The sequence below is a fragment of the Neovison vison genome, chromosome 4 (assembly GCF_020171115.1).
Source record: "Neovison vison isolate M4711 chromosome 4, ASM_NN_V1, whole genome shotgun sequence".
Classification (NCBI taxonomy): Eukaryota; Metazoa; Chordata; class Mammalia; order Carnivora; family Mustelidae; genus Neogale; species Neogale vison.
Window position 1 is genome coordinate 230877728 of NC_058094.1, and position 26462 is coordinate 230904189.

Consider the following 26462-nt stretch of genomic DNA (forward strand, 5'->3'; position numbering starts at 1 on the left):
CTGCTCAGCGGGGAGCCTGCTTCTCCCTCTGCCCTACACCCCACTTACTCTCTCGGTCTTGCAAATGAATAAATAAAATCTTAAAAAAACAACAACAACATGTTCTCAGGAAAGCATACGATCTCTAACACACATGTATCATCATTCAGCAATTTTAAAGAAACAGGACAGAAATGCACCTTGCTCTGGGGCTGTTCCTCCGGCAGCCAGTCACAGATGAGTTCCAGAATGTGCCCCACGCGTCCCCAGGAGCAGAGACAGTCCAGCAAAGTAGTATAGCGCTTGTCCACTTCTCCTTCCTCTTGGTTTCTTAATGTGGAAATCACACCGCAACTGAAAACGTCAAACACATAAAATGAGATCTATCATTTCAGGAACAGCTTCCCATTCCTCAGAAAGTTGAAAAAAAGAAAATAAGGAAGCTAAACACTGAGGGTACCTAAGGCCCTCTTATTGTAGGAACTCTTGGACACTCTGCAGCGCAGGAACACAGTTTCCCGCAATGACCGCACAGGGTACGTTCCAACACAAAGCAGTACGTCTGTCCGCGGCCTGGGAACACGGAAGTCACGGCAGCCTGACGCGATTACTAAGTTACCAAGGACACGCCAGGTCCGTTAACCCCTGCTTTTCTGTTCTCTGTCATCTCATTGGACTCTAGAGCAAAGATGCCTCACTTTTTGGAAATAATTTTTGCTTAACCTCAAAACATTAATTTTTTTCATAAATATGAATTAAAAACGAGTCTTTTTTACTGAGATAATAACCAGCACTCTAGAACACCACGCAGTGAAAAATACAACGTGAGCACAAAAACAAGCTACTTAGGTCATTTAAAATTTTCTAGTAGTTACCTTTAAAAAAGGAAAGAAAAATAGGTACAATTAATTTCAATATTGTGTCTTATCCAACCCGTTGTCCCCACAGTGTTGTCTGCAGGTAGAACAGCAGAAAACCGCCAGCTCCTCACGCCCCTCCCTCCACGCCGGGCTCGCGCCTGCTCCGCACCCTCCGAGGGCACCCTGCACCTCAGCACGTCTCAGCCCAGGAGGCCCCGTGCCAGGCAGACGCTGGCAGCATGCTTCCGAAGTCCCTTCATGCTGGCCTGGACAAACAGCCCAGATTTTAAAGGGACAAACTTTAGCTCATGGAGGCTCTTCCTATATTCCTTAGCAACTCCGGCGCCCACTGGGAACCGCATCCTGCTGCGTCCCCGCCACCACTGCGACCTTAAAGCGGAAGCGTGACAGTCTGCTGAACGTCACGTTAGTAACTGAGCACGGCAACGGCAGGGCTCCCATCACGACCCTCCGAGAGAGAGAGAGAGGGAGAGAGAGAGGGAGAGAGGAGATACCTGAATGCGGGCACAGCAGAGGCCGGCATAAGGGACATGAGCATGAACAAAGGGACCTTGCAGCGGTCATCCTAAAAGCACAAAAGGAGGGGAAAAAGGGTATTTAAACGCAATGACATTTCGAAAGGCTGTCCACACAACTTCCTCATCACCCATCTTCCGAGCTGCTCAGTGGGAACGAGAGCACTCCTTCAGTGTTCAATGGGAACCTTAAACCTACTGGTAAGCCTCATGTTTGAGAAGCAGTTTCAAAGTTTTAAATGACATCTTACCACTTTGTGTGATGCACTAATTGGTGCAAATATTTATTAAGCCCCTACTGTGTATGAACTGCACAGCTAGATCCTGGGGGTGCAGAGTGGACAAGAAATTCTTGGCTTTCAAGGCACTGACTTCTATTTTACAAACAATACTGAGGGGAGCCTGGGGGACTCCGTGGTCCCAGGGTCCTGGAATCGAGTCCCACATCGGGCTCCTTACTGAGCAGGGCACCTGCATCTCTCTCCCCCTCTGCCTGCCACTCCCCCTGCTTCTGTGCTCACTCGGACAAATAAATAAATAAAATATTTTTAAAAATTTCTAAAAATACTGATTAAAGGAGAAACAAGTTAACTCTGTACACTTGGTATCCTAAATAAATGTCAAGAGAATGAAATAGAGAAAATCTTTTCCATAAAATAATAAGAAAATCTTTGGGAAGACAATACAGTTTATGGAAAATGTACAGGCTTAGAAGCCACCAAGCCAAATCTTGGTCCAACCAGACTCCAGTCGTACCAGCTGGGCCAGCAGAGAGCAAGGAGGCAGGACAGAGGTCCGTTTCCTCCTCTGCAAGAGGGGAGGGCACCGTTGGAAGGACCGCGTGAGGCACACGACAGCTCCCCATCCACGGTGGCACTGAAGGAGCCAGAGCCACACCACAACACAAACGGTGGACCAGGCTCCACCAAAAACACTTAGTAGAAAATATCCTTGGTTGACTGGAAGAATAAGAGATGGTGGACCCTAACAGAAAAAATTAACAATTTTCCCCAAGCCATGCAGAACCAGGGACAGCATTGAAATCTGATCTGTACTTCCTCCGCGTTCAATCGGCGTGGGCCCATCCCTCCCCCAACTCCCAAAACAAAAATTGTGCTCTTCCTGTTACAAAAGTAAACTGATAATTACCACGAATTCCGCCCTGTCTGGATTACAGACCGTTCATTCATTTACAGAGAAGACCACAATGTTCTCGGAGCAACTGAGTACAGAGCAGCTCTCTTGCCAGAACCGTTTGAAATTAACTGAATTAATTAACTGCCTTCCTTGGGTCCCCGGACACCTGCAGGCCACGCTGCTCATCTCTCTTCTCACCCAGTATTCCATGGGCTTCTGTGTTGTTGTCTGAGAATTTTGAGATAACTCTGGCTTCTCAGTCCAGTGTAACTATTTGAGCTTTGCACTGTACTAATGACTTTGGCAAGTTAGATTATTTACCTTCCTTAAGAGGTCACAGTTGCATTTCAGGAACACAGTGAAGCTCAGAGACTTGACAGTCATGGAAATGTGGCTCAAACAGCTAAGGGATCAAGGTCATACAAGCAGTTTTGGAAGAGCCCAGAAGTAAAATTCATCGAGAAGGACGGTTCACGAAACCTATCTGTACCTACACCAATCTGTACTCAAACCACGCCTTCTCTATAGTTGGGAGTACATTTTCATCTCTAGCTCAGTCTTATTTCTACTTGCTTTGGAAAAATGAACTTCCCTCCGAAGTAAAAAGTCAAGAAACAGGTTTCCGTCACCCAGTTAAAAGTTCCATGCATGGTTCTGCCCGCAGACACACCGCACACCCCTCAGAAACCCACGAGCGTGCAGTGTGCCATCAAATGCCTCAGAGCGTCCACAAAACCCAGCCGCTGTGGTATCGTGTTTGCCCACTCTTCCTTCTCAATTCCCAGCTGATCAAACTAAATTCTCAAATGGTGTCACAGACCACTGAAGACAGGAAAACCGAGCACTTACCCACACATTTCCCTGAGTGCTGGGGATATGAGGCGGGAACACATGGTCTCCACCCTTTGGAAAGGCTGGAGGCTACTCCCCCTGCCAGGTGAGCACTGGCTTAGCGTCCCCCCCTTACAGAGGACCAAGCAGGTCCTGCCAAGTGAGCGTGTGGGGCACCTCGGCTAATTCTGCACAAAAGCAATCTTACGCGGCGTGCGATGATGAGCGTCTCACCGTGAAGACTTTCAGGTACTCAGGGAGCACGGAAGCGAACTTGTTAATGGTGTAGACTCTAGCCTCCTTATTATTCTCCATACTTCTGTGAATACTCTTCCAGAGAATCACGACGATCTCTAACAAACCCGCCATAGATGCGACGTCACTTACAGACAGTGTTTTATCCAGAACCTAAGATATGAATAATCTGATTGTGAATCAGGTCATAACAAGTACTGTAACAACTCTAACTTTAAAAGTGCATTTCAGAATTCCAAACCTGCAGCAGAAACGTAAAGCATATCAAGTCTATTTTCATTTCATGAAAATGATTTTATCTTCTATTTGAAAATCTCTAGTAGAGGTAAATGCCTTTAAAAGCCCACTCCAGAAATAAATGCTAAATGAACCCTATTTCCTTTCAATCAACACTTTATATGAATTCAAAACCGTCTAAAAATAAAAATGTATAAACTATTGTCTTTAGGGACACAATATGCAAGTAAAGAGCATATTTCTACTATATCTTCTGAATTGTTGTAAGATGTCACCTTTTTAATTAATTTTATTAACATATAATGTATTATTAGTCCCAGGGGTACAGGTCTGTGAATCATCAGACTTACACATTTCACAGTACTTACCATAACACATACCCTCCCCAGTGTCCATAAGCCAGCCACCCTGTCCCTCTCCCCACACCTCCCAGCAACCCTGTTTGTTTCATGAGATTAAGAGTTTCATGTTTGGGGCACCTGGGTGGCTCAGTGGGTTAAGCCTCTGCCTTCGGCTCAGGTCATGATCTCAGGGTCCTGGGATTGAGTCCCTCATCGGGCTCTCTGCTCAGCAGGGAGCCTGCTTTCCCCCCACCCCCCGCCTGCCTCTATGCCTACTTGTGATCTCTTTCTGTCAAATAAATAAATAAAATCTTTAAAAAAAAAAAAAAGTTTCATGTTTGTCTCCCTCCTGATCCCATCTTGTTTCATTTTTTTCCTTCCCTACCCCCACAACCCTGCACTCTGCCTCTCAAATTCCTCATGTCAGGGAGATCATATGATAATTCTTTCACTGATAGATTTATTTCGCTCAGCATAATACCCTCTAGTTCCATCCATATCATAGCAAATGGCAAGATTTTAGGGAGTTCTTTTTGATGGCTGCGTAGTATTTATATATATATATGAAGAAGATGAGGTATGTGTATGTATATATACCCGTGTATATACCCGTGTATATATACATACACATACCACATCTTCCTTATCCATTCATCTGTTGATGGACATCCCCGTTCTTTCCATAGTTTGGCTACCATGGACATTGCTGCTATGAACATTCGGGTGCACGTGCCCCTTCTGTTCACTACATGTGTATCTTTAGGGTAAATACCCAGTAGTGTGACTGCTGGGTCATAAGGCAGCTCTAGTTTCCACTTTTTGAGGAACCTCCTGCTGTTTTCCAGAGTGGCTGCACCAGCTTGCATTCCCACCAAGAGTGCAGGAGGCTCCCCTTTCTCCACGTCCTCACCAGGCAAGATGTCACTTCTTGCTATAAACTTTGATGTGAACAGACTGGGGGTGAGGAGGGAGGGATTTACCGAGATGTGATCGCTACTGAAACTCAGCTACAAACTCGGCCCATCAGACCACCCAGGCTGTCTTCCAGCCTCTCCACCTGCGGGCCTGGTGAGGGCTGATGATGACCGACTCCCACTCAATCACTGGCTTCCTCAGTTTGCTCTAAAATAACACATCGTTACATCTTCTGAGCTTCTGGCCGTGAGCGATATTCACTGCTGTGTTCTGAGGGCTCCAGCAAAGCCACAAACGCACTCGGGCAAGTCTTCTGCACGGAACACAACCAGCTCACACACATGCTGATGGGAGTCTGCTAGCCAACCCTACGACAGGACAGTACCAAAGACAGTCTGAGCCTGCAAAGAGCCACTACAGACAATTTCCTGAAAATCGACTACGTTGAAATGCAAAAGAAGATTCATTTCGGGCACCGGTACTTTTGTGCTATCTACTCAAACACAATGGAAAAAGATAGTTTTAAAGAAAACAAACTTGGGGCTCCCAGATGGCTGTCAGTAAAGCATGTGAGTAGTGATCTCAGGGTTGCGAGTCCAAGCCCCACATTGGCTGCAGAGTTTACCTAAATAAATAAACTTTAAAAAAAATAGAAGAAATTTAAGGAATACACAGAAAAAGCAAAGGTACTTTATACATAAAGCTAGATTTTTCTTTTCTTTTTAAGATTTTATTTATTTATTTGACAGACAGAGATCATAAGTAGGCAGAGAGGCAGGCAGAGAGAGAGGGGGAAGCAGGCTCCCTGCCGAGCAGAGCCCGATGCGGGGCTCGATCCCAGGACTCTGAGATCATGACCTGAGCCGAAGGCAGAAGTAAGCCAAAGGCTTACCCCACTGAGCCACCCAGGCGCCCCAAAGCTAGATTTTTCATTATGCACTTAATATTCTGAATGAGCTATGGACAAATTTAAAAAGAAATAAAACTACTAAAGGCTTAGAAACTACTGAAAGAATAATATAAGTAACAGATTGATAAAATTCCATTCTGCAGTTAATTTTACTTTTTTCCATTCCAATGTTTAGCACAGCAGACTTATCATGAAAGTCTCATGAAAAAGTTACCACTACTTCCTTACAAAAATGTGCTAAGTTTCTAAGCTGGAAGCCAACTTTTTATTTTAGCAGAGAACATCTTTGATTTTTAGTAGTCAGCAATTAGAAAAAGTAAAAGAACAACTTTAAAAATTTTGCTTTTAGCCACGTAAACATTCCTGGAACGAGAATGTCCACATGACAAAGTGTATTTCTCAGCTAGCATAAACTATAACGGACCTACATATTTCTAAACTCTTGTGTTTTCAAATGGTACAGAAACTGACCCAAAGTGTTATAAGATGCAAGCATCCTCAATAACACCCAAGTTTTTAATAATGGGGCGGAGGGTTCCTTCACAGTTCACAAAATGTAACAGCCCCTCAAGGAGTACATCACAAGCCACGTCTCTGCTCCTCTGCACAGCTCTTCTCACGTGACTCTGAGCTCGCAGCGGTGGCCATGAGAAGCGGTGCTCGCTCCCGTGTGTCACTCCCACCGTCTCCCACACTGAGACTGGACACTCCAGAACCATGGAGTGAGGCCGCCATGCCGGCCTCTCCATCGGAGGTTTCTGATATAGGGCAATGCGCTCACCTTCCTGAAAAGCTCTGCCCGTACAATCTGCACACTGAGGGGAAAACCCTGAAGAGAGGAACTTACATTCCACCCAAAATAAAAGGAGAACCAACTCCCACTGCCCTAGGTGGAAGGCTTTCCAAATCTAGGCTGAGGTCTGTGAGCGGTGGTAACTACTAGCCGAGGTCCAGTCAGGATGAAACCCAGTTCCACTCTCTCTGGGCACTGTTCTCCTTGCGTCCACACCTGTGTCGCTGACTGGGACAGAGGACTTGTTTTTAACAGGGTCTAGGCTGGTGGAGTGGTGGCCTTCCAGCTGTGAGCCCACGGGCACAAGTGTCCCTGGGATGTGTGCAGGAGTCGTGAGGCCAGCGTGAGACGTGTGAGCCAACCAGGCGATCTCTCCTAGAAGAAGCCTGAGTCAGAGGCGGTGGACGCAGGCTGGGACAGGCAGGGTCAGGCTGATGAAAGGACCTCACCTTGGGGCCTACATGCAGGACTAGGTCTCAGCAAAAAGACAGGCTGTCTCTTGCAACTTCTTTGAAAGGCTGGTTACCTAATCTATTTGTGTACTACAAAACTACCCCCAAGTTTTAGTTTAGATGTACATGAGCGTGAGAGCTTGTTTAAAAACTTAAGATACTGCTTATAAATAATGTGTCTGAGTCTTCAATTTCTTATAAGTGGTCACTCTGGATTCTGAAGAAATATCAGCTGACCAGTCCCTTTAACGCCTTTTTAAAAAATTTTTCAATTTTTTAAAAAAGATTTATCTATTTGAGAGAGAGTGTGTGTGCATACACACACACAGGCAGAGGAAGGGGCAGTGGGAGAGGGAGAGAGAGAATCTCAAACAGACCTCCCAGCTGAGAGCAGAGCAGACTCACGTTCCGTCCCACGACCAAGGTCATCACCTGACCCAGAATCAGAAGTCGGAGGCTCAACCGCACTGAGCCACCAGGGGCCCCAATTTAATTACCTTTTAAGAGACAATTCTAGGGGCACTTGGGTGGCTCAGTTGGGTAAGTGCCTTTCACTCAGGTCATGATCCTGGGATCCTGGGATCCAGCCCCACATCGGGCTCCATGCTCTTTAGGGAGTCTGCTTCTCCCTGCTTCTGCCTCTCCCTACCACTCCCCCTGCCCCTCCTTGTGCTCCCCTGCTTGTGCTCTCTCTTTCTGAAAGAGGAGGAAGAAAAGAAAGGAAGGAGGGAAGGACAGAGGCAGGGATGGAGAAAAGCCAATTCTAAATAAACCTCATTCCCAGAAATTCAACCCCCAGATGATTCTAGTGGAATCTCACAGCAGTGGCTATGAGTAAATCCTTAACACTAACACCCATTAATTACAAAATATGGTAACATCCAGAATCCAATCCAGGTGTACACTACACCCAGGCCGAACTGAAATATACAGAGAAGCCTAAGGCCGAGAAAACTTGGGACAGGGTGTTACCAGTAATAAATTTTCCTCTGTATTAAATCCTACCCAAACTCCACAATGAACTACAAAGGATATAGAGCAATTCTTTCAAAAGCATGATTTATGATCCCCTACAATAATCCACTGAATTATCTATCAATACTGAAGAAATAAACGGGAAATCAAAATATGACCAATGTAACAGTCTACGGAAATGGCAGTGCTCTGCCCCTCGCTAGCCCCGGGGCACGGGGCCTATCTTCTTTGAGGTAACATGGCCGCAGGCGCAGCTCAGCCAGGCCAGGCCTGACCACACTCACGTTCTCCTTCTCCCTCTCCTCGTGGCCCTCGTGGCCCTCGCGCACAGCCCTCCGGATGCAGGCATTTAAGCAATGGCGAATCACATGAATCAGCTTTGCTAAAACGTTAAAACAAATCGGTAATTAATATACATGTTTCTTCAACAGAAATATTTAATAGTAAAATCAGAATCCCAAACAATTACAAGTATTATTTTAAAGGAAATCGCTAAGAAATGCACTAAAAGCGTGAAGCTTATTAACGCGAGCCACGCGGAGGCCACGCGACATTAATTACGCGCAGGGGAGGCGACGTGCCGCGCTGAGCCGCAGGCGTCCCGCACCTATGTTGGCGCACGCGGTGTGCTCGTGGGCGTGCTGGTAGAACTTCCTGGCGGCCGCGTGGTTCATCTGCAGCAGCGCGACGCAGCGCTCACACCACACCTCCTCGGGCTGGTTCACGGGCAGGAACGAGTTGAAGAGGAGGCTCACCAGGCGCCGGGACACAGGCCGGGAATCTGATTCCAGACGAACCAAAATGTGCTCCATGGGGCATATTTTCCAAAACTGCGTACGGCACACACACAGGAAATAGTCACCTGCCTCTATAATCTTGCAAATACTTTAAGCAAAATTTCCTGAGAAAAATCAAAAAGGAACTAATCTTTATACTCAAGAAAACTCATTTTAAATGACTATACCAGAAACCGTGACTCTTCCGTAGAGAACTTAGAATAAATCCATATTTTAAAAAGCACTGACATTATAAGGAAACAAAGTATCACACTGTTGGGAGGGTTAATTACAACTAATTAGCATCATGCTTGGTGTAAACTCTCAAATGATAACTATGATTACCAGTCTCATAATTTAAAAGCTTCCTAAAACACCATAACTTTTGGTGCATTGATGTGGAAAGTGAAGAGAAAAATTTACAACAGTTTTGACACAGAAAGCTAACGTGGATACGCCATTCCCTATGTCGGAGACACAGAGACATCATTCCTGAACCCTGGGGGCACCTGACCTGGCCCAAGGCCCAGAGCAGGCAAGCCCCCTCGGGCGCATCGCTGCCTCCCCTCCCCAGGGCCGGCTTGCCTGGACGACCACGCCGGCCTCCTCCTGCCCACCTTACAGCTGCTGTGCGACCACAGCTGTCCCAGAGTCCCTCTGCTCAAGAGCCTCCAAGTTGTCTACCGCCTGCAGAAGAGCGCCTGCAGGCTTCCAAGCAAGACGTTCCAGACAAGAGAAACGTGGTAGTAGAAACAAAACCGATTCCAGTGGTGACGTGTTCCAATCCTGTCCTCGTCCCTTCTCCGCTGGCGATCCTGTGCAAACACCGACACGCGGCAGTCCCCTCCTCTGCACAATGAGGGAAATACCACCGACGTGCATTCTCCTCAAGGACCTGGCTCTAGCAGTCTGTCCCCTTGCCAGTACTGGCAACGGCACGTTTGCCATCAGCACTTAAGTATTCGCGAGTCTCTCCAACTCATAAAACAAAAGCCTCCCCACAAAACTCTGCTTGAGTTTCCCGTCATCTCCTCGAAGCTCACCTTCCCTCCTGCCCCGGGACCTGTCTCTGCTCCCACCTCCGCCTCCTCAGCCACTTACAGCCCCACCCACAGCGGCACGGCTCCCACTCCCACTGAAATTGCTCAGGCCAAGGTCATAATGACCTTCTATTGAAAATCCCGAAGAACACGTTCACACCTTCCCTTGCAGGAAATCCCTGAGCATCTGACGGGACAGGTCACTTCCCAGAAACCTCCCGGGACACTTCCACTTAGAAACCTCTTGGTATTTCGGAAAAAGGTTACTGGAGCAAAGACACCAAACACTTCTACTCACAGTGGTACTGGGGAGGCAAAGGCACCCCCATGCTGCCGGCCGTGAGTCAGGCAGACAGGACGGTACGGAGGCCCAGCTCCCAGCTCTTGCCCCACCAGAGGCGGGTGGCTTCAGAGGAGAGAGCCCACTGCCAGCTAAGTACAAAACTACGTGAGCTGCAGGCAGGCGACTGGAGACTTCTACTCAAGGGTGAGAGGCAGCACTTGCAAGGTCAGGAGAAGGCAGTGTTGCGTGTGATCCGTCCGGCAGATCTAACGACGACCCACTTCCCTCACCACCCCTGCTCCCTTCCTGCCCGCGTGTCAGCTCTGATGGGCTACTGGTTGTGTGGCTGTGGATGTTGAGTGCCCTAAGGTGTAATCCTGAACACCACAACTGTGGCTGACAACAAAGCCAGCAAAAAACACTTGCCAAAACACTCAAGCACACCTAGCTTTGCAGTGAGATTTCACAACCACTGCAAAAGCAGATTCAACCCAAGACCAAAACGGCCAACGAATGGGCTCGCCATTCACCTGCTGCGCGGGGCTGCCTGCAACATCACAGAAAGATGGGTGACAACGGGGTGCAGCACTGACACAGAACGGAGGCAGACGGCTCCAGAGTGCTGAGCCCCTCTGGCCGACAGCGCCCTCGACAGGAGCATCACAGCGTCTCCACGCGAGGACGTGGGTCAGTTCTGCCGTTAGTAAATGCCAACTTCAGAACATGCCCGGCCAAAGAAGGAAACATCCCAGAGAAAAGGGAAAGCCTCCACTTGAGAACTCTGGGAAGCAAGTCTCTTCAAGACTCGAGACCTCAGGGGCGCCTGGGTGGCTCAGTGGGTTAAAGCCTCTGCCTTCGGCTCAGGTCATGGTCCCAGCGTCCTGGGATGGAGCCCCTGCATCCAGCTCTCTGCTCAGCGGGGAGCCTGCTTCCTCCTCTCTCTCTGCCTGCCTCTCTGCCTGCTTGTGATCTCTCTCAGTCAAATAAATAAAATATTAAAAAAAAAAAAGACTCGAGACCTCAGAGCTCCAAGCTGGCTGCAGGAGAGAACCAAGAAACACCCCAGGTCCCAGCACAACAGCCACAGCCACAGAGCCAGCCGGAGAGGCTCTCCACGGTCTGTCCCCAGTCACGGTGAAATGGCCGACTCCTGAGCCTTCACGGAGACTACACCATCTCGAATGCGAACTAGCCGTCGGCACTATTACCAAATGCCAAGGTTCCGGGGTGGTTCTTACAACTAACATTTGGTGCACATCTTCCTTTCCAGAAACTCCCCGTATCAGCTTGTTTTTCTTTGATTCACTTTTCTTAAATAATGCAGAACAATTCTGACTGGCGCAGAATTCTGTTCTTTGTTTCAATTACCCAAGGTTTTACTTTACCCAAACATAGCACCAGCAGGTTGGTTTCTCCGACAGATAAGACCACAGCAAACCGGTAGCTGGTCTTTGGCTCCAAGGTTGTGTGTGCGTTACTAACACAGACATGAGCGGCGTCTGACGGCGCAGCAGGGAACCCGGTCGCTCGACCCCGTGGACGGTCAGCCACTCCCACTTCCAGTTGGCTGCCTCTCGACCCTTCCCAAGACCTCACAGCTAAATCACTCTCGGCTTTTGAACAGGGAAGACTGAAGATGAAAGGAGCTCCCCGGTGCACGCTGCGGTCTCTGCCCGGTGCACACTGCGATCTCTCCCCGGTGCACGCTGCGCTCTCTCCCCGGTGCACGCTGCGCTCTCTCCCCTGTGCAGACTGCGCTCTCTCCCCGGTGCACGCTGCACTCTCTCCCCGGTGCAGACTGCGCTCTCTCCCCGGTGCAGACTGCGCTCTCTCCCCGGTGCACGCCGCACTCTCTCCCTGGTGCACGCTGCGGTCTCTGCCCGGTGCAGACTGCGCTCTCTCCCCGGTGCACGCTGCGGTCTCTGCCCGGTGCACGCTGCGATCTCTCCCCGGTGCACGCTGCGCTCTCTCCCCGGTGCACGCTGCGCTCTCTCCCCTGTGCAGACTGCGCTCTCTCCCCGGTGCACGCCGCACTCTCTCCCTGGTGCACGCTGCGGTCTCTGCCCGGTGCAGACTGCGCTCTCTCCCCGGTGCACGCTGCGGTCTCTGCCCGGTGCACGCTGCGCTCTCTCCCTGGTGCAGACTGCGCTCTCTCCCCGGTGCACGCTGCACTCTCTCCCCGGTGCAGACTGCGCTCTCTCCCCGGTGCAGACTGCGCTCTCTCCCCGGTGCACGCTGCGCTCTCTTTCTTGCTACTCTCCTACAATCCAAACTGCCCGGTCCAAGGACTTCTGTCCTCGTCTTACCTGCTCTCCCCCAGCTGTCTTGAGTAGACCCACAAGTACAGAGAAAACGCTCCTCTGTTCCTCGTCGGTCATCACAACAGCCCTCTGCAAACAAACCTGCACTGCAAACACCACACTAAGCCAAAAGTTCCGTCTCAGATTCAGAACTACTCAGTTTTAATATGCTGTTAATAGCAAATGGGAAAAAAATTGCAGCCGGCTCTTTTGTTAAAATGAACACGCTGATTCTAAAATACACGAGGAGACACAGAAGACCTAGGGCAGCCCAGCAGCGCTGCAGGAAGAACGAAGCTGGGGCACGCGTGCTCCGGGACCTCATGTGGGCCCGAGCAGCGCCGCCCAGGGCCTGAGGACCCACAGATACGTGGAAGGGCCGCAGCGGAGCCCAGAGACAGACCGCACGCGGTCCAACGACTTCCAACAAAGTGACCACGGATGGGCACTTGGGTGTGACTTGGGGCATGTGTGCTGTGGAGGTCATATAAAATAGTTTTTAGTTTTTAATAAAAACTCACAGTTCAAAATTCATAAAAACCATAAAAAAAACAAAAAATATATATCCTGTCCCCCATTCTCCAACCCCCTCACCTCAGGCAACTGTTACTAATTTCTCATTTCCTTCTAGGAATACTTTACACCATCTGAGCACATGCATGCGCATGTAGTGGTGGCCCACTATACACACATCTACACCTGCTTCTACCCTTATCCCCGTGGAATTTCCGCGTGAGCTCATTCCTTTTCACGGCCACACAGCATTCTTCCATTGCATGAACACACCACAGGTCTGTGTGGCCAACCCTACACTAATGGACATGTCAGGTAGCTCCCAAATTCTATGCTGGAACAAACCAGCCTTTTAAAGTAAACTTCAGAAAAATACCGCATGGAAGAAGAAAAGACAGAGTGTTATCAAGTGAAGTTAAAAACCTTCTAACTAACGTTTTTTGCCAAAAACTGATAGGATTCAAGCTAAAAGAGTAGACCCTCACTTCAAAAGTTTACACCATGTTAAAATGTCCATCATAACACAATTATCTCCTTGCTTTCTTCTGTAAAAGGTAAAGGAAGTTCTCCCAGTAATATTTAAGTAGTTACTGAGTGCCAAGTATTACAATATTTGAATAAGAGCTTTCACGGACATGATAAAAATATAATTTAAGGTGGGGGCTGCTTACATTGTCTTTCAAACATAAAACACACATTGATGAGATTTCCAGAAACTTCAATGAAAATCACAAAATAAAATTTTATGATATAATAAATTGGCAGAAGAGACCAGACAGCGACTAGTTTAAGTGTGATTACTAAGACTCTTGAATTAAAATTACTTTGTCTTCAGTGACAGCGTCCTGCCTGTCCTACCTTAGCAGCCCGCACGGCCTTGACTTTCAGCAGCATGTCAACAAAGGCCACTCTCACTTTCTCCGAGTTGTCGTGCAGACTGTATTTCAGCGCCGGCAGAAGCTGCTCTAGTAACGGGTGGCTTAATTTGTTATCCAAAATTATCGGCAGACACTACCAAAAAGGAGAAATATAAACAATTCAAATTTAGAACATAAACAATAAAAAGTTAAAATAATTCCGTTTCATCCTTATTAGTGAACTATGAGTGAAATAAGTAAATATACCTACAGAAAGTAACTTTTCTAAAAGGTTCACGTATTTTTAAAGAATTAGTAAAGTTTCAACACTGATCATCAGTTTACCCATTGTTCTGTCCAAACAAAATTAAAGCAGTTACAAAATAACCCTGCAATGCTTTCGCCACATTTTAAGGGATTTTTAGAGATGAGAGACACAGAACAACTGCTGGCAGAGGCTCCAAAGCCAATTTGTGTCAGATCCGACAACCCTTTCACAGTTTTTTGGTGGCCCATGAATTCTCTTATTTCTTGACTCCAGCCTGCATGAAAGTCAGAGGGCACAGGCCTCCCTCATCGTGAGGACACAGCCACATGCACCTCAGACGGGTGGTCACGTGACCGGCCCGGGCTCAGACCAGTCGCCAACTGGAAGATCTGATACACTCCACCTTTGCTTTCCACTTATTAGGAAAAAGGATTTTTTAAAGAGACTCTTTTTTACAGGAATTGCAGTGGACACACAACGTGACCCTCATTTCAGACGCACAGCACGTTGCCTCGACAATTCTGCACGTCGCACTGTGTTCATGATGGGGCCGTCACCACCTCCCAACACACGCTACTACGATGTTATTATCATGAAATAGGACAAGACCTTATGCTTTAACCATCATACTGAATTATTTATAGACAAGGTGATACAGTTTCGAAGTAATCAACAGTGGGAAACAATGGACTGGCTCAAGACGAAGCCAGACCAGATGTGTCCCTGATACGCGCTGACACCAGATGATGGGACAAAGGACAGTTCCGTAGGTTCCTGTTAAAAGTACATATGGTATACCAAAACAGTCAATTTTACTGCATAACTTTAAAAACTTTAAGTACTACACACCACAAAACACTGTGCACCACCCACCCAGGCCATACACCAAAAACCGGTCTTTTTCAAGTAGGCCTTTTTCGTAGCCCACACTTTTAGTTTGGTTTTTATAAAACTGTTACTTTGGATGTACAACAAAAATGTCCATAGTAGCATGCCTATAGAGTAGAATCATGGGTAATTTAAAAATTGTTCTTTCTCCGTATTTTATAATTATTCTATGATAAACAAAGGCTGCCTACGTAATTTTAATACTACCTTAAATACTACCTTAAAGACGGAACAGCGTACATCCGCTGAGCTCGCGTCAAACGCCAGTTCCCCAGTCACTTTCTTGAGGAGATCAATAAGAATGGTTGGAGGCATCATTTCCCAGTATTTGGAAGTTATTTTACAAACACCAAGGATCCCTGTAGAACGGACCATTGGATAAGGATCTTCTAACAGGCTCTGTAAGTTGGAGAGGGAAAAGACATAAAAATCTTAAATCAGCTCCTATAATCTGTATCAGTATTTGCTTTGCACATTAGTACTCTATGCATTTACAACGTAGCACACATTTCAAGTCACAGAAACACCGGACCTAGTCAGACTCACATATCTCTTATCATTTACCGTCTCTATAGCTGAGCACTTCAGGAGAATCCAGACATGTGTGGAACCTTATCTGTCAATTCCATCTACAGGACTTTGCCAACAGCAGAGTCTCAAATACCATCCCCACATTCAGTGAGGTATGCAGACAACAATCCTACAGACACAGCCTATGTAAACCACTTTCTTGAATTTCTAAAAATGCTGTAATGCACTAAGCCCAGAATAAGATAAATCCACTTAATGAATTAAACCAGGAAACGGTGATCAGTGGTTGCTAACAATACAAAAAGATGGGGCTTTGGGGGCTCAGTGGGTTAGGGCTCTGCCTTCAGCTCGGGTCGTGATCTCAAGGTTCTGGGATCGAGCCCCACATCAGCTCTCTGGTCGGTGGGGAGCCCGCTTCCCTTCCTCTCTCAGCCTGCCTCTCTGCCTACTTGTGATCTCTCCCTCTCTGTCAAATAAATAAATAAAATCTTTTTTAAATTATTTTTTTAAAAAAGGGAGGGCACCTGGGTAGCTTGGTCGATTAAGTGTCTGTTTCTTATTTCAGCTCAGGTCATGATCTCTGGGTTGTGAGATCGAGCCCAATGTTGGGCTCTACACTGGGTGCAGAGCCAGCTTAAGATTCTCTCTCTGCCCACCCTCCCTTACGGGCCACCCCTCCTCCTCCCTTCCACCCTCTTTAAAAATACAAGAAACAGGGACGCCTGGGTGGCTCAGTAGTTTAAGCAGCTGCCTTCGGCTCAGGTCATGATCCCGGCATCCTGGGATCGAGTCCCACATCGGGCTCCTTGCTCGGCAGGGAGCCTGCTTCTCCCTCTGTCTCTGCCTGCCATTCTGTCTGCCCGTGCTCACTCTCTCTCCCTCTCTCTGACAAATAAATAAATAAAATCTTAAAAAAAAAAATACAAGAAACAAGATACTGTAGATATCGGGGCACTGGGTAGCTCAGTGGGTTAAAGCCTCTACCTTCGGCTCAGATCGTGGTTCCGGGGTCCTGGGATCGAGCCCCGCATCGGGCTTTCTGCTCAGTGGGGAGCCTGCCTCCCCCTTTCTCTCTGCCTGCCTCTCTGCCTACTTGTGATCTCTGTCAAATGAATAAAATATTAAAAAAAAGAAAAAAGAAAGCGTGTATCTCGGATGGAAGTACACAACAGCTCCATGAAGAATCTGACACAAACAAAATCCCCACAAAAATAACTGATCAGCTCTAAGCTACTGACATTCAGGAAAGAAAAAAGGCAGAAGAACATCATGACATCACCACAGGGATATGTTCCAGAATGCGGGGCGACTGGGGGGCTCAGTCAGGTGAGCCTCTGCCTTTGGCGCAGGTCATGATCCTGGAGTCCTGGGATCGAGTCCCACATCAGGCTCCCTAGTCAGCGAGGAGCTGCTTCTCCCTCTGCCTCCCTGCCCACTGCTCTCTCACTCACATTCATGCTCTCTCTTAAGTAGATAAATATTTTTTTAAAATGCAAGAAACAAAATAATAATTTGGCTTCTTAAACAACAAAAATAGTAAGCCAAAGAGAGAGAGAGATTGAGGCTACTGGACTTATCAGTACTGGGTCTTATCAATATACTGACTGATCACCTGCACAGTTCTTACTTAGACACCGACTCAAACAAAACGGGGAGAAGTGTCACTGAAGTATCACTCAAAAGCAATGACACAGGGATGCCTGGCTGGCTCAGTCAGGGGACCGTGTGACTCTGGATCTCAGGGTCATGAGTTCAAACCCCATGTGGTGTAGAATTTACTTAAAATAAGAATTAAAATTTTGTGTGTGTTTAAAAAAAATAAACGTCCAATATTTGACAGCATTAAGGAATTATTTTTCATCTTTCTGTAGTTGTAATGATGGTACGATTATGCTTTTTTAAAAAGCCCCATGTTTTAGCGACTCCTATGAAGCATTTAAGAGTTAAAATGATTAAAAAAAAAAAAAAGAGTTAAAATGATGACACCTCAGCTCTGCTTCGAAATCATAAGAAATAGGTAAAGCTCGGGTCAGTAAACATGGACACTGAGACAGTCAGTACTGAAACTGCATGCGGGTACACAGGGATTCAGTACACGAGACTCTCTATGATCAGGTGCAGACTTTTCTATTCCAAAAGTTTAAAAGCACAAATAATTCGTACTCTGTAATGAGGGGGAAATAAAGTCTTCAAGTTAGGATAAGCACTTACTTCCTCTCCCCAAAATCTGACCAAAATGACAAGGCCGTAGAAATAGCAACATTGGAAATGAGGGATTGTTTTTTAATATTTTATTCATTTATTTAAGAGAGAGAGAGCGCAGAGAGGGAGAGGGAGAGTGCGAGGCACACTCCCCACGGAGCAGAGAGCCTGACACGGGGCTCGATCCCAGGACCGAGATCATGCTCGCGAGGAAGACAGAGGCTCAACCCACTGAGCCACCCAGACGCCCCTACAATGAGGGATTTCTACAGGAAGGAAAGTAAAAACAGATTTCATGGAAGGAAGAGCAGAAACGGTTGTGACCCAGACATTCCTATGCTCTTCCAGAGCTCAGACTTGCCCAAACCTGGTGTCATAAACACAGACAGTGCAAGGGCTCCTGAGAGCTCCCTGCATCGGCCCCCACCGTAAACCACCTGCCAGGGAAGAGCTCGCAAAAAAGGCCTGAGGGGAACAGAAGAGCTTAGAAAAGCCAGCAATAACTCAAATGTCTCCACAGAGGAAAGAAGAAAGGAGAGAGCCACCAGGAGGGGAGTCCCTTCCCTATCTGGTCACCTTGGGGTCACTGGCTTGCCTGTCCCTCAGCCACAGAACCGAGGGGAACGCCATCTGCTGAGAAGCCCTGTCCCCCTATGCAGAACCACAACCCACTTACCAGTCCTAACACGGTCTATTCCTTAGACTCTAACAAAGACTCAGCATCTCTTTTAGGTGTTTTCTCTAAGAAGAATTTTCCACTTCTATGCATTTTATTTTTCACAGTAAAACATTAATAGGTCCTGCCTCTTAAACTAATTAACATGTACATATTACACATTTGCTAAAATTAAAATTACATCAGCCTTCGCAGCATGGAAACATTTTCACTCGTACAATACTTTCACCAAGTGATGTCCTGAGAGTAAGATTTCCACAATTTACAATACCAGTGATTTTGAATGGAATGAAAAGAAATATAGTCACACTATTCATTAGCCAATATTGTAATATCCAAACTGCCAAGCATTTGACAGTATCTACATCTCGGAGGCACCACCAGCTCCCTCCACACCTTCGCCTCCCACATCAGTGTCACACTCCCCTCCAGAACTTCATTCTGGTTTCTAGAACAAGAGACACAGGATTCACCAAATGTTCCTAATATTCTGTTACATAATCGCATCACTTTACATATTTTTAATGTTCCTATGGACAGTAATAACCACTGTCATTTTTTGTACACAGTATTTTTAATTTTAATTCCAGTGTAGTTAACATAGTGTTGCATTTACTTCAGGTGTACAATATAGTGATTCAACAATTCTACATATTACTCAGTACTTATTTTTTTTCTTTTTAGGATTTTATGTATTTGACAGAGAGAGACACAGTGAGAGAGGAACACAAGCAGGGGGAGCGGAAGAGGGACAAGCAGCCTCCCGTGGAGCAGGAAGCCTGATGTGGGACTCGATCCCAGGGTCCTGGGATCATGACCTGAGCCAAAGGTAGACACTCAACCCACTGAGCCACCCAGGCGCCCCATTAGTCAGTACTTACGAAGACAAGTGATTCGTAACCCCCTCGCCTGTAACCACTGTCATCTTAATGTTAGGGACTGAGCTAAATGTTTTATGTGCAACTTTTCATTGAGACCTTATCACAATCCAACAGAATATTATTCCCAGGTTTAAAGAAGAAACTGTGGGGGCGCCTGGGTGGCTCAGCAGGTCAAGCATCTGCTTTTGGCTCAGGTCATGATCTCAGGGTCCAGGGATCGAGCCCCACATTGGGCTCTCTGCTCAGCGGGAAGCCTGCTTCCCCCCACCCCCCGCCCATCTGCCTACTTGTGATCTCTGTCAAGTAAATAAATAAAATCTTTAAAAAATAAAAAAACAAAGAAGAAACGGAGGAGCGGCTACGAAACAAGATGTGCGACCCCACGCTCTCGAAGTCACTGTGTGCTGCTGCCCAGCACAAGGGCTCAGGAGCCCTGGCCGGACGCCCACGGAGGACTGCTCGTGTGCTCCACTCAGGGGCAGGAGGGCCTCCGCACACATCCCGGGAGTCTGAGAAACGGCAGGTGCAATGTAGGACCCGCGAGCCGGCTAGACAGGCGGCACACACTCCGTCACACACCCCAGGCAGACACTTTGACCTTTGAAAATGTCAGTGTCTTGGATTTGGACACCTGGGTTAAAAAGAGCAAACACTGGGGCACTTGGGTGGCTCAGTCGGTGAAGTGTCGGACTTTGGATCAGGTCGCAATCTAAGTGTCCTGGGATCAAACCCCAAGTCAGGGTCCCTGCTCAGCAAAGGGGGCTGCTTCTCCTTCTCCCTCTGCCCCTCCCCCAACTCATGCTCTCTCTCTCTCTTTCTCTCTCTCTCTCAAATAAATAAATAAAATCTTCATTTTAAAAAAAGAGAGAAAAAGAAAAAAGAGAAAACATTTTTGGCTAAAAACTATCAAAATCTAGCCCCACAAAATTAATGATTCTCAAGGGGAATTCTAAGTAAATATGCATGCAGCTAAGGCACTTACAGCAAAACACTAATGGCTGTCATCCTAGGTGCACGTGCATCTACAGGCAGGTGTGTGGGTATGTACGTGCACCGTGCGCACCTGGTGCACACATGTATGTACCTGCGAAGGGCTCAGTCTACACACACTAGTTACACTATTATTTCAACTTGCTGCATGTGTGAGGTTTTTCATTCAACAAACAAACAGGGGCACCAGGGTGGCTCAGTCTGTAAAGTGTCTGACTTTGGCTTGGGTCGTGATCTTGGGGTCCTGGAGCCGAGCCCCACACTGGGCTCCGCACTCAGCAGGGAGTCTGCTTCCCTGCGCTCTAAAACAAAATCCTGAAACTTGAAACAAACAAACAAACAAAAGGAAGTGCTGTAGGAATGTCATGGATAACCAACTCTATCATGGCATTTTTGTTATCACTTCCTAAAATTTTATTCTACTAATTACAACAATAAATAGTATATTTTAGCTTATGTTAGGAAGCCCCGAAAATGTAAGGGAACGTAGAAAAACAAGCAGAGGCTAGCACTTTCCAGTCAGGGGGGAAACCCCCACAGCACCCTTGGGAGCAACTGCAGCACCCAAACGTTCTCACGTCTCATTTGACAAGTTACTGCGACAGGCGCTCCCAGGCTCGCCTGAAGACACCACAGCGTGTTTATCCGCACCGCTCCACAGGCAACACCTACATGACCGAAGCGCAGAGAGAGACCCAGTAAAGTAAGCGACTTGTCCAAAGTTACACAACTATCAAGAAGTGGAATCAAGGGCACCTGGGTGGCTCAGTGGGTTAAGCCGCTGCCTTCGGCTCAGGTCATGATCTCAGGGTCCTGGGATTGAGCCCCGCATCGGGCTCTCTGCTTGGCGGGGAGCCTGCTTCCTCCTCTCTCTCTCTCTGCCTGCCTCTCTGCCTATTTGTGATCTATCTCTGTCAAATAAATAAATAAAAAATATTAAAAAAAAAAAAAAAAAAAAGAAGAAGAAGTGGAATCAAATCGGCATGGGACCTACTGTAACCACAGGTCACACTGCCGACCCGTGCTGGGGAGATAAGAATATGCGTAAACATTTAAAACCATACAGAGTAATAAAAAACGAGATGTTCCACAGGTGACAAAGAGAAAGAGAATAAAACACTATTGGGTCCACGCTGTCACCGGAGGCGCCGGGGGGGCGTGGATTTCTGTGAAGAATGTCACGATCTAGAAAGCCTGCAGCACACAGGTAGTTACGGGGGAGGCCAGCACCCAGCCCAGGCCCAGAGGGAGGGGACATCACAGGGGACCAGCCACATGCAATACATACATAGAGCTCTTCAAACTGTTTCTGAATTTCACTGTCCATTTCGACAGCACTGAAACTTGGATCTCTAACAGGAAATGCTTCAATGAACAACAGGGCAGCATTCGCCCGGACTTCAGAGTTTCGGGCCTAGAATAAGGAAAGAGTGTTTCAGGGTCGAAGGAGCAAACATTCAGAAGCTTCCAGACAGATTTTCTAAATAATGCTTCCAAAGTATCTCAATACAGACTTACAAATTAAAGACAACCACAGTCTTTTAACTGACCGAACTTAGACCTTCCATGAACTAAACCAAACTCTTGGCTCAGTAATGACAGATATTCCAGGACCCAGGGGCACCCGAGAGCCTCAGCTGGTTAGCATGTGACTCTTGATCTCAGCTCAGGTCTGGATCTTGGGGTCTTTAGTTCAAGCCCCACACTGGGCTCCATACACGGAGCCTACTTAAAAACAAGAGAGAGAGTGAGTACAAACCATGTGTTTTGGGGGCACCTGCAGGGCACAGTTGGTTAAGCTTCCAACTCTTGCTTTCCGCTGAGGTCATGATCTCATGGGTCACAAGAATGAGCCCACACTGGGCTCCCCAGTCAGTGGGGTGTCCACTTGAGATTCTCTCCCCTGACTTTTCCCCCACATATTCTCCTTCTAAAACAAATATATCTTTAAAAAAAATAAAGACCCAATTCCTCGCCTCAAAGTCCACCTTCTGTCACTAAGAAATGGTGACTCTCTCTCTCCCAACACTGGATTTACCATGGTGAAAATCACTCATGTTCACTCCGGCACCCCCTGGAAGGTTGTCATCCTGTGTGTCAGTCGTCAGCAGAGGGTCCTGAGGGCCAGGGTGGCCCACCTCAACTATGCAGACCCCCAGTGTTTCCACTGGCTTGCGTGGCATGACAGACCCCCTTCCCACTGTTTAGGCTGTGGAGTCAGCCGAAACCGATTCAGAGTCCCAGTCTAACAGGCCTAAAAATGTTTTTAATAAAAGAAAAAGACATTTATCCCCAAATTTCACAAAGCCCCCAGCTTCCAGTCTTATTTACACTGCCTTATCACAATCCTGAATTAGAGCACAAAAATCCAAAACCACAGTTAGCGTGCTCTCAACACAGACGGATGTCGAATAGCTGTACCTTTAGTCCTCTCCAGAGGATGGGTTTGTACAACCTGTGAAGCATCTCTTCCACTCCCTGACGAACTTTCTTTTGATGATGAAAATAACTCAGCACCTAAGAGCAAAGAGAAGACAAGAAAGGTAATGTTGTTTTGGGGCATCTGGGGGGCTTAGTCATTTATTTAGCCTCTGCCTTCGGCTTAGGTCATGATCCCAGGGTCCTGGATCGAGCCCCACGTCGGGCTCTCTGCTCAGCGGGGAGCCTGCTTCCCCCTCTCGTTCTGCCTACTGCTCCCCCTGCTTGTGTTCCTTCTCTCGCGGTGTCTCTGTCAAATAAATAAATAAAATCTTTTTTTTTTTTAATTGATAGTCTTTTTTAAGATTTTATTTATTTATTTGACAGAGAGAGATTACAAGTAGGCGGAGAGGCAGGCAGAGAGAGAGGAGGAAGCAGGCTCCCTGCTGAGCAGAGAGCCCGACGCGGGACTTGATCCCAGGACCCTGCGATCATGACCTGAGCTGAAGGCAGTGGCTTAACCCACTGAGCCACCCAGGCGCCCTAAATAAATAAAATCTTAAAGAAAGAAAAAAAGGAAAAAGCAAGGTAATGTTTTTAAAGAGAGCATTTCAGATCCTACTTTGAAGAGAGGCAGGCTGTCCTCTCCACCAAAGAGACCCTCGTGCTTCACAAGTGTTGACAATTCTTTCCTTAGGGAAGACACCATGATAGATGTGCTGACTGTACGAGACACGTGAGAGAAATCACAAGAAAGAAGCCGATGGCAGAAATAAAAAAGATCAACGACCTTGGATTATAAAAGGTTTGGGTTGTAGTTTCTATTCTTCTACCAACAAATAACCTCAAAACAAGTTCACTGAGACCTCTAACACTCAGGGTGAAGTAGAAAGGGAGTGTGCGTAAAGGAGCCGCCCTGAATGGTCTCTATGGCCCCTTCTGGCTCCAAAATGAGCGGCTCTAAGTCTCTTTGGTTCCAAGAACCTACGACGAGCACATGAAGCAGGCATACGTCCCCAGTGGGGTGTCACTGCTCAGTGGCCCTTCATGGTACCAGCTTAACCCCCAAGCTTGTGCGAAACTGGAGAACAGGCTGTGCGCTCAGCTTCCAGCCGTTTGTCCTTCTCCTGCCGCCCCCTGCCCCAGCCCGAATCTTCCCGCAACTCCTCCGACTCTCGCCGTCAGCAACAGTCAGTTTTGCCTTACTTCCTTAATTCACCACTCCTGGAACTAAAATCTCATTAATGAAAAGTGGAAAATAAAAATTAAACAGGTTACCCAATAATAGATTATACTTTAAGTGAACCTGAACCAACTTTACCCTAAGAGAACTACAGTCTGGGGATTATTTCTTCTGATTGAGAATTCTTTATTTGGGAATTTTTATTGATGGTGGTAAGTGATATTAGACTAGTTCTGTGTGTGTGTACAACATTATCAAGCTTTAGTATCAATGGTATACTCACTTTACAAAAAGATTTTTTTTTTTAAGATTTTATTTATTTGAGTGAGAGAAAGAGAGCCCAAGCAGGGGGAGCAGCAGACAGAGGAAAAGCAGGCTCTCTGCGCTAAGCAGGGAGCCCAGGGCGGGCTTCACTCCAGATTCCTGGAATCATGACCTGAGCCCAAGGCAGACACTTAACTGACTGAGCCTCCCAAGTACCCCAGGAAGATTTCATTTTATTTACTTATTTATTTATAAGTAGGTTCCATGCCCAACATGGGGCTTGAACCCACAACCCTGAGATCAAGAGTTAAGACCAAGTCAGACACTCAAATGACTGAGCCACTGAGGTGCTCCTTCACAGAAAGACTGTCAAACTGCTTTATCGAGTTATAAATCCCGTACCATAAAAGCTGGCTTTTTGAAGTATACAACTCAGTGGGTTTCACTATTTTCACAGGGTTGGGCGAGCATTACAAATACCTGATATTAGTAGATTTTCATCGACAGTATGGGGATTTTAACTTTCAAATTAACATGTGAAGTGTTTCATAAAGCTTCCTTCAACATATCAGTAATTTATCATACAAATTTGATGTTTACCAAAAAAAGGGATTTGAGGAAGAAGTCATAGTGTGTTATAAGCAATGATAAGAATTAGAGTCCAGGAATATAACGCATTAAAAATCTGAAATTCAATATTCTTTCTTTTAATTCTTTGTATTTCTCATAGTTTTACCAAACAGTGATAATCTACACTTATAATATTTTATAATATTTTAATTACTACCAGAGCAGAAAATCAAATGTGGAAAAAAAGTCTTGGGGGATAAAGAAGTCTTCACTTATTTGGTACCAAGAAGGAAGCAATTATGTCACAGATTTATCCAGTTGAACATGCTGCCATTCTTTACAACTAAAAAGAATCTGAAACAACAAATAAGTGACCCAAGCTGACCTACAAATTAATGAAGCCACACTAGGATTTTGTGGCATGGTGGATGGGGGACAGGCAGCAACTGGATGTATTAATCTCTGAGTTTCTTCTCTTTGGATGACTCAAACTAAAGTATAAATAACGTAAAGAGGGACGCCTGGGTGGCGCAGTTGGTTAAACGACTGCCTCCGGCTCAGGGCGTGATCCTGGAGTCCCGGGATCGAGTCCCACATCAGGCTCCCAGCTCCATGGGGAGTCTGCTTCTCCCTCTGACCTTCTCCTCGCTCATGCTCTCTCTCACTGTCTCTCTCTCTCAAATAAATAAAATAAAATCTTAAAAAAAAAAAAAAAAAAAAAAAAAAAAAAAAAAAAAATAACGTAAAGAAATGTTTTCTTATCTGTTCAAGCTTAATATAAATACTTAGTATATTTATATTTTACAAACAATAATTTTATTATATAAGAAAGTAAAGAGACGGTCTTTGTTCACTTAGCTTCTTAAAATACAGTTGCCATAATCAACAGCAAACACACAAGGCATCACTCCTGGTTTAGAACACCGATCTTGTGTCTGAACAGACCACATTTTCCAATTCCTACTGCCAACGTCATTATGATTATCAAACACCTAACAGCGTCTTTAGGACATGGATAATAAAGCCTTAGTCACGGGGCACCTGGGTGGCTCAGTGGGTTAAGCCGCTGCCTTCGGCTCAGGTCATGATCTCGGGGTCCTGGGATCGAGTCCCGCATCGGGCTCTCTGCTCAGCAGGGAGCCTGCTTCCTCCTCCTTCTCTCTCTACCTGCCTCTCTGCCTACTTGTAATCTCTCTCTCTGTCAAATAAATAAATAAAAAATCTTTAAAAAAAAAAAAAAAAAAAATAAAGCCTTAGTCAGATCATTTACAACAGAAGTATGAAATTCGTATCTAAATTTTGAGAGCAACTTTTTAAAAATTTTTAATTTAAGTAAATTTGACGCCACACGTGTGGCTCCGTCTTAGTTCCCTGCAATCAAGGGTCACACACTCTACTCACTGGTATCCCTGAGATTAGTTTTTAAAAACAAAATTCTTAATCTTAAAAGAAACTACCCAAACATTTATTCCATTTGGTTTATAGAATATCAAAATGGAAATCTGATTATAAAAGCAAGTAATAAAAATAATCTCGGGGCGCCTGGGTGGCTCAGTGGGTTAAAGCCTCTGCCTTCGGCTCAGGTCATGATCTCAGGGTCC

The 26462-nt window shown here is 46.4% G+C and overlaps 1 protein-coding gene across 3 annotated transcripts in view; it reads right to left on the reverse strand.

Annotated features, from left to right (window-relative positions):
• The window catches only part of NCAPG2 (non-SMC condensin II complex subunit G2), a 68049-nt gene that overhangs the window by 21861 nt on the left and 19726 nt on the right, over positions 1–26462 (reverse strand). For all 3 annotated transcript variants that reach the window (XM_044246932.1, XM_044246934.1, XM_044246933.1), the window contains 9 exons: positions 22848–22943; positions 21715–21840; positions 15366–15545; positions 13992–14144; positions 8829–9051; positions 8506–8603; positions 3578–3751; positions 1355–1425; positions 180–333 (listed from right to left, as the gene is read on the reverse strand). In XM_044246932.1, coding sequence (XP_044102867.1) covers positions 180–333; positions 1355–1425; positions 3578–3751; positions 8506–8603; positions 8829–9051; positions 13992–14144; positions 15366–15545; positions 21715–21840; positions 22848–22943 — 1275 coding nt within the window. The remainder of the gene's footprint in view (positions 1–179; positions 334–1354; positions 1426–3577; positions 3752–8505; positions 8604–8828; positions 9052–13991; positions 14145–15365; positions 15546–21714; positions 21841–22847; positions 22944–26462) is intronic.